The sequence below is a fragment of the Euprymna scolopes genome, chromosome 36 (genome assembly GCF_053919585.1).
Source record: "Euprymna scolopes isolate OS-2025 chromosome 36, ASM5391958v1, whole genome shotgun sequence".
Taxonomy (NCBI): domain Eukaryota; kingdom Metazoa; phylum Mollusca; class Cephalopoda; order Sepiida; family Sepiolidae; genus Euprymna; species Euprymna scolopes.
Genome location: NC_136517.1, coordinates 86790909 through 86807494, shown reverse-complemented (window position 1 = coordinate 86807494; position 16586 = coordinate 86790909). Strand labels below are relative to the sequence as shown.

Below are 16586 nucleotides of genomic sequence, written 5' to 3'. Positions count from 1 at the left end.
CGTCTTAATTAATCTTATTTTCTCCTAGATCATTTCAATTCTAATGTATATACCTAATAATGACATTGAATTCCTGTCGCAAAAAAAACATAACATTTACATACATTTAAGACATTTTACAATATAAAAACATTTTCAAAAAAAATAGGTTACATTATACATTTAAACTATGATTTTCACAAACAGTTGTAACTTTTCTCAAGAAAAGAAAGAGAAAAATTTTTTTTTCTTTTCTGTAACGCAAAGTCCGTTAACACAAAAACAATAAATTGTCCCTTTTTCAAAGGCAAAACAATTAACCACATTAAAAGCTGGAAAGTTCAACTACTTCACATTTCTGCATCTTATTTTTGACCATAGCATATTTTCGTTTTCAAACGAAACACAGTCTTAAGCACACAATACTTTTGAAATTTTTTTATTGACATATGTAAACATTCATCCAGCAAGACATTTTTGATACAAATTTTTATGAATGACATACTGACTTACTTTTTCTTTCTCTGTGTTCGTGTGAGTTCATATTTTCAAAACAATTTCTTAACCGAATTCAACAATTATCAAAATATTTCTCGTCTCGTGTAGTATATCTGAACATAACAATCTCTTTATTTTTTTTTATTGTATTTAATTTTTTTTTTTTACAAAACCACATGATGATACATTTATTTCTTCTTCGACCGGTCGGACATGATTTTGTATTTCAAGGATTCAAAGTTCCCACATGGTTATCTCTAAAACCTCCTCGCTTCCAGAGAGTGCCGAGAATTGGTCTGAACCTCTCTGCTCCTCTGATCTGACTGATCTAACTCTACATATATTGAGAACTCGTCACGTCATTGCATGATTAAACATGTGCTCATAAAGCACTTTGGATGACATGCGTCACGTTGCCAAACTTGACATGACCCTGAGTTCAGTAACCTATTTTTCAAATAACATTTTTGCAAAATATGTTTACAATTTCAATTGACGGTTAAATTCCTTATTTTAATTTTCACAGAAACAAATTTCATTATTACATTTCTTTTCCATATACAGATATGTAAGCTAAACAATTGCAATTCCTTATTTCAATAACATTCTGTATTTATTTTAACTTATGATTGGAATTTTCAATTCCAAGTCTAGCGTCGCAAGTTCGAATCCTTGACTATGCATTAAACTTATTACATTTAAATAATTCCCTATTTTTTTTTTTACTCATATGAAAAGGGGACAGCCCTTTTATCATGTAACACATGTATGGGCAAACTGTGGCCTTGTAGAGATACAGGATACTCTCAGGTGTGAGTAGCCTTTTAGTATGGCAGAGAAAGCCCACTTTCCCCGCAGCAACCTTGTATTTGTTCCAATTCATGTTGTCTGTGAATATTAACTCTAGGAGCTTGAGGGAAGTACTTTCAGGCAGTGTATCATTAAGCAATTAATCAAAACAATGATAAAAACATTATTTGGTGTTCTAGATGTTTCGAATAACTGTACAAAATAATGCTTTCAATGATGTAACTAAACTCTTCCATTCAAAAACGTGTGCAACCAAACTACCCGCCTGTGAAACATTGTTCTACTGGCCTGCTTCCCATTTGAATACAACATGGTAGCCTTCAAATCCAATGTAAATAATTTCTTGTCAAGCCGTGAAACATTGTTTCTTTTTGTTGTTTCCTTAGATCAAATGGCTTCATGCCTTGTCTGAAGCGATTTCCACAAAAAATCAAATAAAATAAGAATATTATTATGCTGATTATCATTCCAGCATCCACGTGGAATCTCTATGTTTCTGACCAGGGGAGAGAACTGCTGGTTTCCGGGTCAGAATATATCCATTCTAACTTTTGTTGTTGGTTAGTTTTTTGATTTTGAAGTTGTTTTTTGTTTTGTTATTTTTTTTGTTATTTTTTTTATTTCCTTACAGCAAGTAGCTTTATACCTTGTCTGGAGCGATTTCCATAAAAAAAATTAGTGAGGTCTTCTCGTTTTTGTCTTACCTCTCCATAAATGTTCAACTTTCTTTCCGGTTCCAAATCGCCGTTCTTATTCTGCAACCACAATTCAGTTTTTCCCTTTGTGTTTTTCTTCATGGTCACGTGATATCCGGTCACCAACTGAAGCGGGGCTTTTTCATTGACTTGATGATACAACAGCAGATGCACATCCAGAGGCTTTGCAAGATGGCGGTGAGGAAATAGAAGAAAAAGAAAAGCATTAAATACAATATTTTTTTTGTTTAAAATTTTTTTTTTTTTTTATCATTTATTTTTTTTTTAATCAATTCAAGGGGGCAGAGGCTTTGCAAGATGAGGGTAAGGAAATTAAAAAAACAAAGTTCTTGGCAAATGGCGCATTGCTGTGTCATCATGTTGATGTCATTATTGATGCCATTCCAGAAAACACAGGTTTTGGTTCTTAGTTTACATTTGTCACTTCCTTGGTGTCCATAATGTATTTTTCTTAAAATTTCTGGTTGCAATGATTTAGGGATCAGTATCCTGTTATTTTTTAGCAATACACCATTTTCAATCAAGAGCTCGTCCCGATAAGACCAGTATGGATGAAGGTCTTTCTGCAGTTCTCTGCGGGATTCTGGCCAACCATTAAGAATCATCACTCTCAACTCGCATAACGTTGGATTGGCGCTTGTTGCCTGGCGGATCTCTGCTAATTTCTCATTCAAGAATTACACAAAGTCTACCTTGATGTCTAGGTCAAAATTTCTTTTGCTGGGTAGCCTAGATAATCTATCAGCCAGCAGCATCTCATTGCCTGATCTATACTTGATGATCATGTCATATTCTTGGAGTCTCAACAGCATTCATTGAAGCTGGGGCGGTGCTGCTGTTAAGTTCTTGAGGCTAATCATTCCCAAAGGTTTGTGGTCACTTTAAATTTCAAATGAACACCCATAAATATACGTTCTAAAGAGTTCACAGCCAAATACGACAGCCAAGAGTTCCCATTCGATATTAGCATTACGCTTGCCTTCTTGAATTAGAGCTGCTTCCAATCCTCTGGAAGATGCATCAACTTGAATAATGGACATTTTGGAAGGGGCATAATAGCGGAGCAACATCTCCTTGCATATAACATCCTTTATCTCTTGTAGAGATTTCTGGTGGCTGTTGCTCAATTCATAGTCAGCATCTTATTTTAATAGTTCTCTGGGGTTTGCTGTGAGGATTGAAAACCTGGGAATGAATGATGTCATGTAGGTATTAATTTCTATGACCTTTTGCAATTCTGCTACGTTAGTTGGGCTTCTTTTTTTTCTTTTTTTTTACACAGGCATCACCACCTATCAAAGCCAAGAAGCCACTCGAGGATAAGGGTTAAAGAGTGTACAGTAGAAATTGGACAATATAGTAATCATTAGTAATGGAAATTCGGTAAATTTGTTAACTTATATAGAACGGCTCATCAAGAACTTATTTACGTTAGACTTGAAGACAACCATATTGTAGTCAGCCGGAAAGCAGGAAAACGGAAGACAATTCTACAGGCGTGCAGTTCTAAGAAAGAAGCTTTGTTCATGGAATCTACGTTTAGGTTTAGGCACAGATAAAGAGTGGGGGGAATTATTGATAGTGTTTACAGCTAGACGAGTGTTTCTTGTGAAAGTTTGGCGAGGGGGGACCATAGACTGAAGCTCAGTTGAACACTTTCCATGAAAATAACGATACATCAGAGACAAACTCGCAACATCTCTTCTGTAAGATAGAGGTTGCAGACAAGAGAAAAGGACATCTCCTACGAGGCCACCAAGTCCATATTGAACTCTATCAAGGCAGGAAAGTCCTTTCCAGCAGCTCCTTCCCAGATGTGGCAACAGTACTCCATCCTTGGACGTACCTGGCTCTTATATAGATAGAGAATTGCATCAGCAGTGAGATATCTACTGGATCGATAGAAAGATCCCACCACTCCTCCAGCGGCTTGGAAGTGATTTTATTTCGTCCGCTTTTTGAGGATCTGGGTGTATCCTGTTCTTGTCAAAAATTGCACCAAAGAACTTGACCTGTTTCTGGTTGATTGCACATTTGCTACTAATGAATGTGAAGCCAGCAGTCTGTGCATTCTCCATCAACTGTCGTAAGTTGTGGCCATGCTCCTCTTTGGTCTTCCCATTACGTCATCAATTAGAACTAATGCTCCAAGACACTTCTCGATGATCATGTCCATCTTTTGTTGAAAAACATCTTGAGACTTGACTAGGCCAAAGGGCATTCTTTTGAAACAATATCTCCCGAAGGGTGAATTGAAGGTCGTCAGTAATTGTGACTCTCTGGTCGGGGATTTGTGCTGACAATGCATAATGTCCCTGTTTAGAGATTTAGGGTCTAGACATAGGCGAAGTTTGCTATTGCTCTTGTGCACATACACAATGCTGTTCACCCAATCCATTGGCTCATCAACCTTTCAGATTATTTGTTGGTTTACCAGTTCATCCAGTTCTGCTTTTATCTTGTCCCTCATGTAGATGGGGCATTTTCTAGGTGCATGAATATTGAGATGGCTGTACGGACGAAGCACGATGTGGTATTCCCCTGAGAAGTTGCCAATCAAATTGGTCCGAGTATGCTTCCATAAGATCTCATGTAGAGTTGATTGGAGTGTGGTTTGTAGAAGTAACTGGGGCATCTGTTACAAACATCGGTCTCTCAACAGAACCGTGCAAGGTGACTGACTTTAGTTCTTGAAGAGAGGGCAGTCCTAATATGGCAAGCCCATTATAGGTTACCACAGAGAATCTCACACTTCTCCATATACATTTGTAGACACATTGAATTTCTATAGATCTGTGCTGAGGGATGCTAGATAGAGCTATTGTATGCAGTAAGGATCACTGTTTCCTTCTGTGTTGCCCCTGGGCGTGGATGTTCATTTTGGTCCATGTGTTCCAGAAACATTTGCTGGAATGTACACATTAGGAGTGTATTTCTCTCCGCACTTGTGTCCACCTTAATCTTCAGTTCGTGACTACCTTTCCTGTTTGGTAGTATGACGTTTAGGATGGCAAATGCTTCTGACCGAGAGCTCCTTTTCCTGTGGTCCTACACTGAATAAAATGACATATTCTCAAATTCATTACCCACTTGATTCTGAGCATTAATACAGCTCTGACAGTTTTTAGATGTAGGCTGTGCTGGTAATAATTTCTTATGTTTGGTATGTCTATTTGTTTGTGGCTGTCCGTCCGTTTTTTTCTTGACTCTTTTGGTCTGGGACATCTTAGCACAGTGCTTCCTGCATCCGCATGCTGAACAAGTGCCGCCTTGAGCGGAACAATTTCCATGCTGATGGAGACGCCCACATTTGCCACATATTTCTTTTATCGCGTTTATCTTGTTGTCAGTTTTTCCTTGCATCTCGCCCATTGTTTTCATGCAGCCTCATAACTTAATAATGTTAAGTACTTCCTGTTCTTGCTCGTACTTCTTGTTCTTGGCCTCGTTCTTGCTCAGTAGTTGCTTTTGCAATTCTGGATGTTTCTTCCGCCGATTATTTGTTCAATCACCCATTTTACCTTATCGATTTTCGTAATTTTTGGATATAATCATCTTAAAAATACGAGGAATACGTAGACACCATTGTTTTCATGTGAAATTCAGTTTTACGGTTTCCAAAATTTCGTCCCAATAGTGTAAAAGCACAAAATAATGTTCTTAACTTCCTTACTAATTCAGTGTTTGAGATTTAAAGTGGAACTTTAATGGAATATTTAAATATCTATGTATTTCAAATAGGGAGGAAGGGGATCCTTAATTTCCGAGAAATTCAACTGAAATCAAATGAAACAAAAAGCGACTTTGCTGCTACATTTTTTTTTCACTTTTTTTTTTTTTTTTTTTATAGATGGTCGGTTGGAGATATTTGCACATTAAAGTTTATTAGTTTTTACCAAATAAATTCTATTTGGTTCGCATCTCAAGTAATAATTAATGCAAGAATAGCATACTTACTTGCAATTTTCCAGGAATTTCAAAATCAATTTTGTAAGTTCTTGGAACGAGACTCCTTCCTTGGATCCCTTCTAAAGAGGAGGTGCTATTTTGTTTGGTTGGAGAGGCTTAAAATTGAAAGAAAAAAAAAAAGAAAAAAATGTTTAATTTTGTGTGTTCATTCTTTTTCCGGACTATTGTCCTCATCTTTATGGTTGTTGTTTCACAGGCGCAGTGGATAAAGGCATTGATTGTACAGTTTCAGGTGAGCATTGTCTGAAGATAGTAGTTTCAATCCTACCCAAAGTAGACCAGATGATTAGTTAGCTAAAAATGTGGCGAGACAACAACTATCGAAGTCAGTAATAACTAGGGATACAATCACAAGACTCAGCATTTCTATCTGGCCGCGGTTAATCACATACAGAAGGCCAGAGGATAAGACAGAGTACAAAATAGACTTCGTGGCTAAGTGGGGGATGCCCTTTTCTCTACCCTGCAGCCTCTCTCCCACAGAAGAGACATTGCGAGCCTATCCCTGTTTTATCATTTCCATGGCAGGTGCTCGTCTGAACTCCAATCTCTGGTCCCCCCTCGCCAATCTTTCACGAAAAACACCCGTCTAGCTGAATCCACTGTGACAAATTTTCCCCACTCTTTATCTATGCCTAAATCAAAACGTGGATTCCATGAACAAAGCTTCTTTCTTAGAACTGCACGCCTGTGGAAATCTGTTCCGTGTGCCTGCTTCCCACCTGACTACAACCTGGATGTCTTCAAGTCCAATGTTAACAAATTCCTAATGAACCGTCCCCTTAAGTAAACAGTTCATTAAATCTCCACACTAACGTACTGTACTTGCAATAACCCTTATCCCTGAGTGGCTTCCGGGCCTTGATAAGTGGTGACCACCGTGTAAAAAAAAAAAAAAAAAAATGTTGGCCGAAATGTGGTGAAACAGCAACTATGAAGATGAGGATAACATTGTCTGAAGATAGTTTCAATTCTACCCAAGCAAGCCAGAGGATTAGTTGGCTAAAAAACGTGGCGAGACAACTATGGAAGGCAGTAATTACTAGAGATTCAGTTACAAGACTCAGCATTCCTATCTGGCCGCGATTAATCACGTACAGAAGGTCAGAGGATGAGTTAGCTGAAATGTAGTGAGGATAATAGTCCGCAAAAAAAAAAATAAATAAATGCACAAATTATGAAGCCTCATCTCAAAGGATCAAAAAATAAGTAAATGAATAAATAAAAAGTATGATGTCATTCGGTTCGGGCCTGACAATGGAAGACCAGATAAGAACACAAAACTGGATTCATAAGACCATAAAAATCAACCTTGATCGCCATTTTGGGGCCCGTGGTGCAGTGGACTCTCTATGGTTCCACGTGAGGATTGTCTGAATAGCGGTTTCAATCCTACCCTAGCAGGCCAAAGGATTAGTTGGCCACAATATGGTGAAACAACTATGGAAGTAATTACTGAGGATACAGATACAAGACTCAGTATTGCTATCCCGTCATGATTAATCACCTGAAGAAAGCCAAAGGATGAGCTGGCCGAAACGTGGTAAAACAACAACAATGAAGATGAGGACAACAGTCCGCAAATAAATAAAGAAATACACAAATTATGAAGCCTCATCTCAAAGGATTTAAAAAAAAAATAAAAATACAGGTTTGATCTTCTTAAATATATAAATCGACTTTTTCCTCCCATCTATTTATAAGACTTACAGAAACCAAACTGACCCCTCTGTCGGAATATATATATGGATATTGGTGTCATTTGGATAGACCACACAGTCAGTTTATTTGGACTGTATGTTTTTTGAGCTGAATAAACACGTTACATTAAATTAAAACACTAAAAAATTATCCAGTTAGGTAGAAAAGTAACTTATCTTGCCTTTGATAACATTTGTTATAAATTTGTTTTTTGGCAACTTTTTCAAATCTATGTGTATAGTAATACAAACCCAAAATCATCTATCCCGTCGGAGAGATATAAAATCCCTCGTGGATAGCAGTCTGTGGAGGTATTAGTCACGGTTGGTTTAAATGCCTTGTGTCACACGTGGTTGGGAGTTACGTGTTTCATGCGCACATTAAAAATTTCCAATTTTGTATTCAAATATAAATATTAATAATACAAAGTTCATTTAGATAGCTCGATAGTGCGATAGTAGAGCTATAAATGCTTTTTGTACAGTAAATAAAACTGAACTTTTTTTAGATGAGCATAAAAATGAGTGTCGGTTTCCGGTGCAACGGTATATTATAAAAAGTATTTATCTAAGAAAAGTAAAAAAAATCAAAATCTCTCACTCCTAGACAGGGCTCAAAAGAGAGTCGCCAACCTAATAGGTCCCGAATTGTCAGCTAGGCTTCAGCCTCTCTCCCACCGACGAAATGTTGCAACCCTCTGCTTGTTTTACAAGTATTTTAATGGTATATGCCTGACGAACTACAAACCCTTGTACCCTCTCGACGTAAATACTCCCGACAAACCTGACAGGCAGCAAAGTCCCACCCCTACACAGTAAAGATCCCCAGATGCCAGAAAGCCTTCTACTCTAGTAGTTTCTTCCCCAGAACTGCTGGACTTTAGAATTCCCTCCCGGGTTCCTGCTTCCCTGACTGTACTGACATGCAGAAGTTCAAATGTAATGTAAACAGACATCTTGCTGCTCAACTCCCTACATAGTATCCCTGCAATTATGTCCCAGATAGTAACCCCCTACATCAAAGTAGCACCGAGCCTTATTTGGAGTGAAAAGGCAATCTATATATCTATAAAAGTGAACATGTCTGTGTGTGTCTGTGTACATTTCCCTATGCAATAACTCTGTCAATTTTAAGTCAACAGACTCGAAATTTGATATACAGGGTACTGAGATATGAAAAAATCTTTATAATCCGTTTTCGAACAGAAATTTGGCTGTTAAGAAGTCAAAGTTCAACGATTTGACATTTGAGAACTCTACCAAACTCCTCCGCCAATTTTGGGTATAAACAATTGAAATTTTAGATATAGGTTCCTTGGTCATGGATTTAACTTAACTTGATTTGAGCCCCAAACAATAAATGTTAAGGGGTCATAATAGGAGTCAAATTTTAAAAAAATTTGACCTCTGCGGTCTCTACCAAATTACTCAAACAATTTCTGGTCTAAATATTTGAAATTTTACATAAAGGGTATTCAGAGATAGGACAAGCTTTTTAATCGATTTTAAAATTTGAGCTGTCTATATATAAATATATGCATGTAAGTATGTTTGCATGTCTGCCTAAAACTTGACAGAGGCAACAGATTTTACCAAGATCAGTATCGTTTTGAAGTTCGACCTTTCAGACGATAAATACCGAAAAATTGGCTAAAAGCATTAATATCTTCAGCTTCAACTGGTCACTTTTTTTCGAGGGGGGGGTCGCTTTTTTCCACTGATATTTTTGAAAGTCATCCTCTCCTTTCGATTGTCTAGCCTTAATTTAAACAAAAGTCACTTTCGGTTTGGCGATGGTTGTAACAGCAAAGATGTCAGGTGTTTTTCCCGTTCTTTTCCTCCTTCGCGGTACGGGTTCGAGCCTGCCTTCCTACTACCACTTTTTTTTTGTTTTTTTGCTCAACATACACATCCAAACACCTGGGCAACGCCGGGCTGAAATGCTGGTAAAAACTAAAATAAAACAAATAAATGCAGTTTAAATTTATAGGTATACTAAGTTTGACATATTGCAGTCTTAGCACTTGTGCATAAGCCGGCTTACTGTTAGAAAGTTCACAATTACATCATCATCATCATCTTCCAACCGTAGTAAAGATGATGGAGTTCACACACTCACACCAGATATTCCGGTTCTGAATAACTACTTCCAGGTCCCACCTTGCAATGTGGTAAGAAAAATATTGGCACTTTGAACGCATCCTTTCGTAAAAAAAAAAAAAAAAAAAAATATGTCAGAACCTGATGAAGACTTTTTAAAGTCGAAAACTTGTTTATTCTTTGAAATAAATAAATAATTTATTCTGGAGAAAACCCCACAAAAAACAAAAAAACAAAAACACCTTGTTATTTTTTCTTCTAATTTCTATGATATAATTTTAAAGGTGGCATTTAATTTTTTAAATTTCATGTAATTCGTTATTTTGGCTTTAATTTCTATGATACTAGAGGGGGTACCCGGCATTGCCCAGGTGTGTCGAGGTGATGTATTAAGGAATACCGGAAGGTCTTTAAAAAAAAAAAAAAAGTGGTAGTAGGGAGGGGGAGGGGAATCAAAACAACAGTAGGCAACCCGGGTGGAGAGAGGTGTTTAAAAAAACAAAACAAAAAGAAAGTGATAGTAGACAGGCAGACTCGAACCCATAACACAAAGGAGGAAAAGAAAGTTAAAAAAAACGTAACATCTTAGCCGATGCGTTCATGGTGAAACCAGAAGTTGCAAGAGTTGGAATTAAGGCTAGTCAATCCAACGGACATGATTACTTGCAAAAATGTTGGCGAAAAAAGCGACCTATGGAACTCTCTTCCGTTTACCTGCTTTCCAGCTGACTACAATATGGTCGCCTTCAAGTCCAATGTAAACAAGTTCTTGATGAGCCGTCCCACTTGTTAACAAATTTACCGAATTTCAATTACTAACAATTACTATACATTGTCCAATTTCTACTGTAAAACCTCTTTAACCCTTATCCTCGAGTGGCCTCTTGATAAGTGGTGATGCCTATGTAAAAAAAAAAAATTTGACACAAAAACACTTATGACCATTACTTCATATAGAAAACTGCCCAATCGAAGGTGAAGAAAATAATGTTTTTGGCCAAATTTTCGATATTTGTCGGCTGGAAGAGCAGGGTTTAAAACAATACGGGTTTTGTCACGTTCCGACGTGCCTGTCGGAAGTTTTAGCAAGACATAAAAGCATACACACACATAAAGTATAGCATACTAAAAGGGAACTGAAGACAAGACTAGAAGGATGGCAACAACATAAGAGAGCAGGCAGGTTCATGGAAGAACTGAACCAGAGCTACATTGACAAGGAGGCCTCACTACAATGGCTTAAAAGTGACAAATTTCCATTTGATGAAGAACGATTAATTATAGCTGCACAAGACCAAGGCTTGCTCACAAATGGATTTAAGAAAATGGCTGGTCTGCAAAAAAACGACCAATGCAGATTCTGTCACTTAGCTGTTGAAAGCCCAAGCCACCTAATGTCTGGATGCAAGATCCTTCTAGCCGATGGTCATTACACTGCTCGCCATAACAAAGTATGTAGATACTTACATTGGAAGATCTGTGGAGAGATGCAACTAGATAGGTCGTCGAACATCTGGGAACATGAACCACCACTGGTTATATCAAATGGAAAAGTGACAGTGTTCTACGACAAAGACATACAGGCAGGCAGATACATAAAAGACAAGGCCATCAAACCAGATATAGTAATATGAAACAAGCCCGAAAGGACTGCACTCATTATCGATGTCACAGTTCCAAACGACTTTGGTCTTAATAGAGCAGAACGGGAAAAGATAACAAAATATCAGGACCTTAAAAATGATCTAAAAGCAACATGGTCTCTGAAAGAAATAAACATCATACCAGTTGTGACAGGAGCAACTGGTCTAATAAAAAAAAGAACCTTCAGAAATACTTAGAAGCAATCCCTGGAAAACCAAGTTGTAAGGAAATACAGATAGCAGCCATAAAGGGAACAGTGTCTATTCTTAAAAGAGCCCTCGGATATAAATTTAAACTATAATAGAATCAAGTGTTAGCCCCAGGAAGGAGCCCCTTGATCTCTTCAAACTAGCAAAAGTAAAATAAAATAAACAGACGTTTGAGATAATTTTAAAGGTGGCATTTATATTTTTTAAATTTCATGCAATTTTTAAAATGTCATTTAAATTTTTAAATTTCATTTAAATTTTTAAATTTCATTTAAATTTTTAAATTTCATGCAATTTTTAGATTTCATTTAAATATCATTTAAAAAAAAAGAAGAAGAAGAAGGCAAACACAAGTCTCACCTGTAAGGAATGAAAATTGCCGGGTAACCACACATTTTCCATCTGTCAAAGTTCTCCACCTATGTCTGACGCACACATGAAGAATTCCCAATTCATTCTCTTTACCATTCTCCGTTCGACATGGGATCCCTCCACACAGACCGAAGGAAGAATTTAGAAATGTTGTGATATCAACTTTCAAGATGATATTTGCAGAAATAAGGATATTCTTTAAAATGAAATAAAACATAGATTTTTAAGAATAAAATTAAAAGAAAAAAATGATTGGATTAGAAAAAAAATCAATAATGCAACTTAAAATAGTAAGACTTGTAAAAAAAAATTACTTGTGGTAAAACAATAAAATTGTCTTGCACTCCTAACAAAACTAGATATTTGACCCTTGCCACCTTAGCCTTTTTTTTTCTTTCTGTATATATCATTAATTGAGCCGGCCACTCAAATTTCATCAAAGCTTCATCTCAGCAGTAGCTTGCAAAACAGTAAAAAAGGGTGCATTTCTTTACTCCAGGTTCACAAAATAAGTGCTACCATTGTCAGAATTTTAGATAAATTCGACGCTAAAGTAACTAACCTGAAAAAAAAATGACAGCCTGAAACAAAGGAGGGGGTGGTAAAGAATAAAATATAAAGGTCTTCCTTTGAAACGAAGAAGAGATTTTATTCACAATAAAATTAGTTGCAAATTTTTCCCTTTGCGGGCATTGAATTCAAAAAACGCCAAAGTAACATATAATGAAAAAAAATAACATTGGTTCTCATAATGAAGATGTCGTATCCAAGAACGAATACAATAATAAGATTCAAAATAGTAGTGTCTAATCACACTCTCTTATGTAGTAAATTTTAGGAGCGTACTCACAAATTGAAAGCCAGTCAGGCACGTGCCTTTTTCTTTTTTCTTTCTTTTTCTCGTTAAAGTCCTTTTAGAATTTTCTCTCCTCCATTTGCGTGCAAACTGTAGACACGCAGATAGATATCAGAAGTAAGGCCGCGTCACATATCCGGGGTCTTCTTGCCGAGTTTTCTTCTTTGTAGGAGGTTCCAAAATTCCTTGTCACGTAAAATAAGGTCTTTTTTAAAAATAATTACACCCCTTCAAAAATACATGCAAAACCGTAGCCACGTAGATAGTTTTCAGAAGTATGCCTTGTCGCATACCCGGGTTTTCTTCTTTGAAGGAGGCTCGTCAAAATTCCATTTTCAGCGCCGGGCAATGAAACGAACGTCCAATCTCCACGTCGGCGGAATTTAAAAAGAGCGCGAATCTCACGCTGGGCTCGTGACGTCATCACGGAGCTAGCATTTCCCTTTTCTCCAATTAAAGGGAGTTTTGTAGAAACCCAAAATATACGAAACTAAAAATCATAAAAAATACAAAATACAAAAAATCAAATACAGGAACCCGATAAAAAATAATAGATGTAAACAGGGGGGGGGGTGCACTATTATTGGTACAAAAAAATTCCAACACCATCAATCTAGTTGAAGATTGTTCTCCTTGAATCTCTGTTGTGTGATAATGTAGATGACCCCCTACCCCAGAGTGTTAGGAAGTGGTTAAAAAGAAAAAAAGAGAAAAAAATGTCAGAAATTTAAAGATCCTTAACACAGGACAATGGAAGGAGAAGCGATTGGAAGTATAGACATGTGACCCAGGACAAATAAAGGAAATGATTTGCAAAAACAATGGATAGGCGATCGGGAGTTAACATATTAAATAGTAAAAGTTGTTTGTGACAGTTTTGTGGGTTTGTGGAAATCGGAACAGATTAAAGTCAAAGTCGGGCAAAGGCAGATCAGGCAAAGCGTTGGCAGATGAGAAGATGTACTGCTCAATTAATCGACAAAGACGGTCTAGATAGACAAGTGTTTTTTGTGAAAGTTTGGTAAGTGAGAACCAAATATTCGAGTTCAGACGACCACTTGGCATGAAGATAACGATAAAGGAGAGAGAGGTTCGCAGCATCTCTTTTCTGGGAAAGAGGTTGCAGAAAAGAGAAAAGGGCATCCCCTACTAAGTTACAAAGTCTATTTTGAACTCTGTCAAGGCAGGATAAGTATCGATTAGGCTGGCGTTGGTGTTGTGGGAGGTGATGTTCTCAGCATATGACCAAATGAAGTAGTCCAGTGGGTTCACATTGGGGGGACCAGGGGGGGGCTAGTGAGAAAAGGATACAAAGTCATAGTACTCCTTCTGAAGCCAAGCTTCGGTCTCTTTGGACATGTGGGCTGGCGCCGAATCTTGCTGCCACACCCAGTCTGATCGCTACGATCCGCTGAGTATTTGCCGAGCTCCTACTAGCGTTGGTGGAAAAGGCAAACTCCCAGTTCCAAACCCGTTTCAAGACAGTAATTGAGGCTGAAGATATCTACATTGAATAGATATCAGCTCTACTACATAATTTTTCAATAAAATTTTAAAAATATAACTGTAGTGTCGTTTTCTTTTATCATTCTACCCTGTATTTGTGCATGCACACAAAGAACATGTTCAGTTGACCCAGGTTCCGAATTTTTCCAATTTTAACTCCTTAGCAACTATTTTTACAGGCTAAAAACTCATAAAACATATTTATTCTCATAGACTTCTATATAGTAGTGATTTCAATAGTAAAAAAAAAAAAATGACTTGGATGTCATCAGTTAGATTCGAAACCAAAACATATAGAGCCCCAGTATTAGTCGTTACCATTTAAGCTATCATAAGATGGATAATAGTTAAAAATGAACTAAATATAACAAATAAATGTGTATTTGTGTATGCACATAAGAGAAGTTTATTTACGCAGTTAAATGGGCGGGTAAACAGCAAAACAAAATAAAATAAATATAATAACCAAAAGTTCAGCTAGAAATCATCACTGCCAACTTTCTCTCTCAACTTCCTTTTTTCGACCACCTCTGCCAACAGGCGTTTTATTAGAAACCTAACTCCATTCCATTTGCATACATGTGCAGTGGAAGATGAGATCTCGTGAGATTTCACGAGATTACACTCCATGGCTGCCATCTTTAATCTCTCTCTCTCTCTCTCAGATCCCATCTGAAGGTAAGTTGTATAACTACACAATGCGCACACACGCGGGCGCTTTCTTCTTTGATTATTACATTCAAATCTACAGCCTACCAAATTCCTTTTTTTTATTTTTCAAGTTTGACTCCTTAGCAGCTATTTCTACCAGCTACAAACCCATAAAGTAATGGTCCACAAAAAATGTAATCATTTGACCTGCCTCGTGCCATTCTGCGACCTTGCACCGTGAAAAAAAATAGAGACAGACAGACAGACAGACAGACGGACATAGTGAGTGTTATAAATTAGATATATCTTATTGATATTTTTTAAAATACCACACCCTCATGACTTTAACTGTCCCAATGCACAATGCTTGATTTTTCCCACATTTAAACAGACCTTGTCTCTAACTTTGCCCTCATGGCGAGGCAAGTAAATATGGGCTATGCTGCTCTTTATCTACCTGATCATGACGTCGCGATTATGAATATATTCATATATATATGACGAATGTATTTTGGTGTCTGAAGAGTAGCTATTTTTGGAATATTTTTAAATGATATAATGTTTAAATTTGTCCAAGCAAAAATTGTAGCACATAAGGAAATACACCATCGGATGTTCTTATTTTATATTTTGTTCTCTTGATTTTTGCAAAAAAAAAAAGTAAAAAACTTGGAATTATTTGGAATTATCTCCCTTTTTCCTTCAGACTGTTTTCAAAATGGCGTTGCAGGATCGTTGCTTGTAGATCAGCCAAAAAATTTGATTTTCTTATTTAAAAATAAACTACTTGATTAATTTATGTGATTTTTGGAATACGGCATTTTTTTTCGGTGCTCGTTAAGATAGAGCTGACAGATCGATTTTTTAAATATGTGGTTTTAATCAAAAACAACAGTACTTACTTGTTATGTCGAAACTAATCCAAAATTTACGAAAATCTATCGAGTATAACAACAGCTATTGTGTTTTTAGTGAAAAAAAAAAGTCTATCACTATGTTATGAAACACTATATCGGGCATTAAAGTGGCAAAAAGGGAGATAAGCCTGTCCCTTGTATTTACAATCTTCAAGGTGTTCACATTTGATGAAAATGCAATTTCTCCCAATTTTCCATAAAAATTACTTTTAACTATAAATAATTTTCTACTTGATGAATTTTCGTAATTTTTGGATATAAAACTATTTTCGACATGATAATTAAGTAAGAATTGTTGTTTTTGCTCAAAACCACATATTTAAAAAAATATCGATCCGTCAACCCTATCTTAACAAGCACCTTCCTTTCCATCATACAGGTTTTTTGGCACTGCTACAATGGAATTGCTTTTTTGTTTTCAGTTGGGACATGGGGAGAGTGCATAGCAGGAACAGACAAATGCAATTTCAAAACCGAATCGAAAATAAATGTGTATTTTTTGTTTTTGTTTCTTTTAGAAAGTTTTTAAAAGTAAATATAAGACACTTATAATAATACTGTAGGGAAAATTGTGGAAATCTAGAAAAGGGCTTACCATATAAACGCTAGCACGTGTGTGCATTATATGGAATCAAGCTACCGGGGGGGGGAAGAATCAA

The 16586-nt window shown here is 36.7% G+C and overlaps 1 protein-coding gene across 1 annotated transcript in view; it reads right to left on the bottom strand.

Moving 5' to 3' along the window:
* The window catches only part of LOC145260666 (uncharacterized), a 100944-nt gene that overhangs the window by 71424 nt on the left and 12934 nt on the right, over positions 1–16586 (bottom strand). The window contains exons 2-4 of the mRNA XM_080119017.1: positions 11986–12193; positions 5961–6067; positions 1992–2165 (exon numbers count right to left, since the gene is read on the bottom strand). Coding sequence (XP_079975143.1) covers positions 1992–2165; positions 5961–6067; positions 11986–12193 — 489 coding nt within the window. The remainder of the gene's footprint in view (positions 1–1991; positions 2166–5960; positions 6068–11985; positions 12194–16586) is intronic.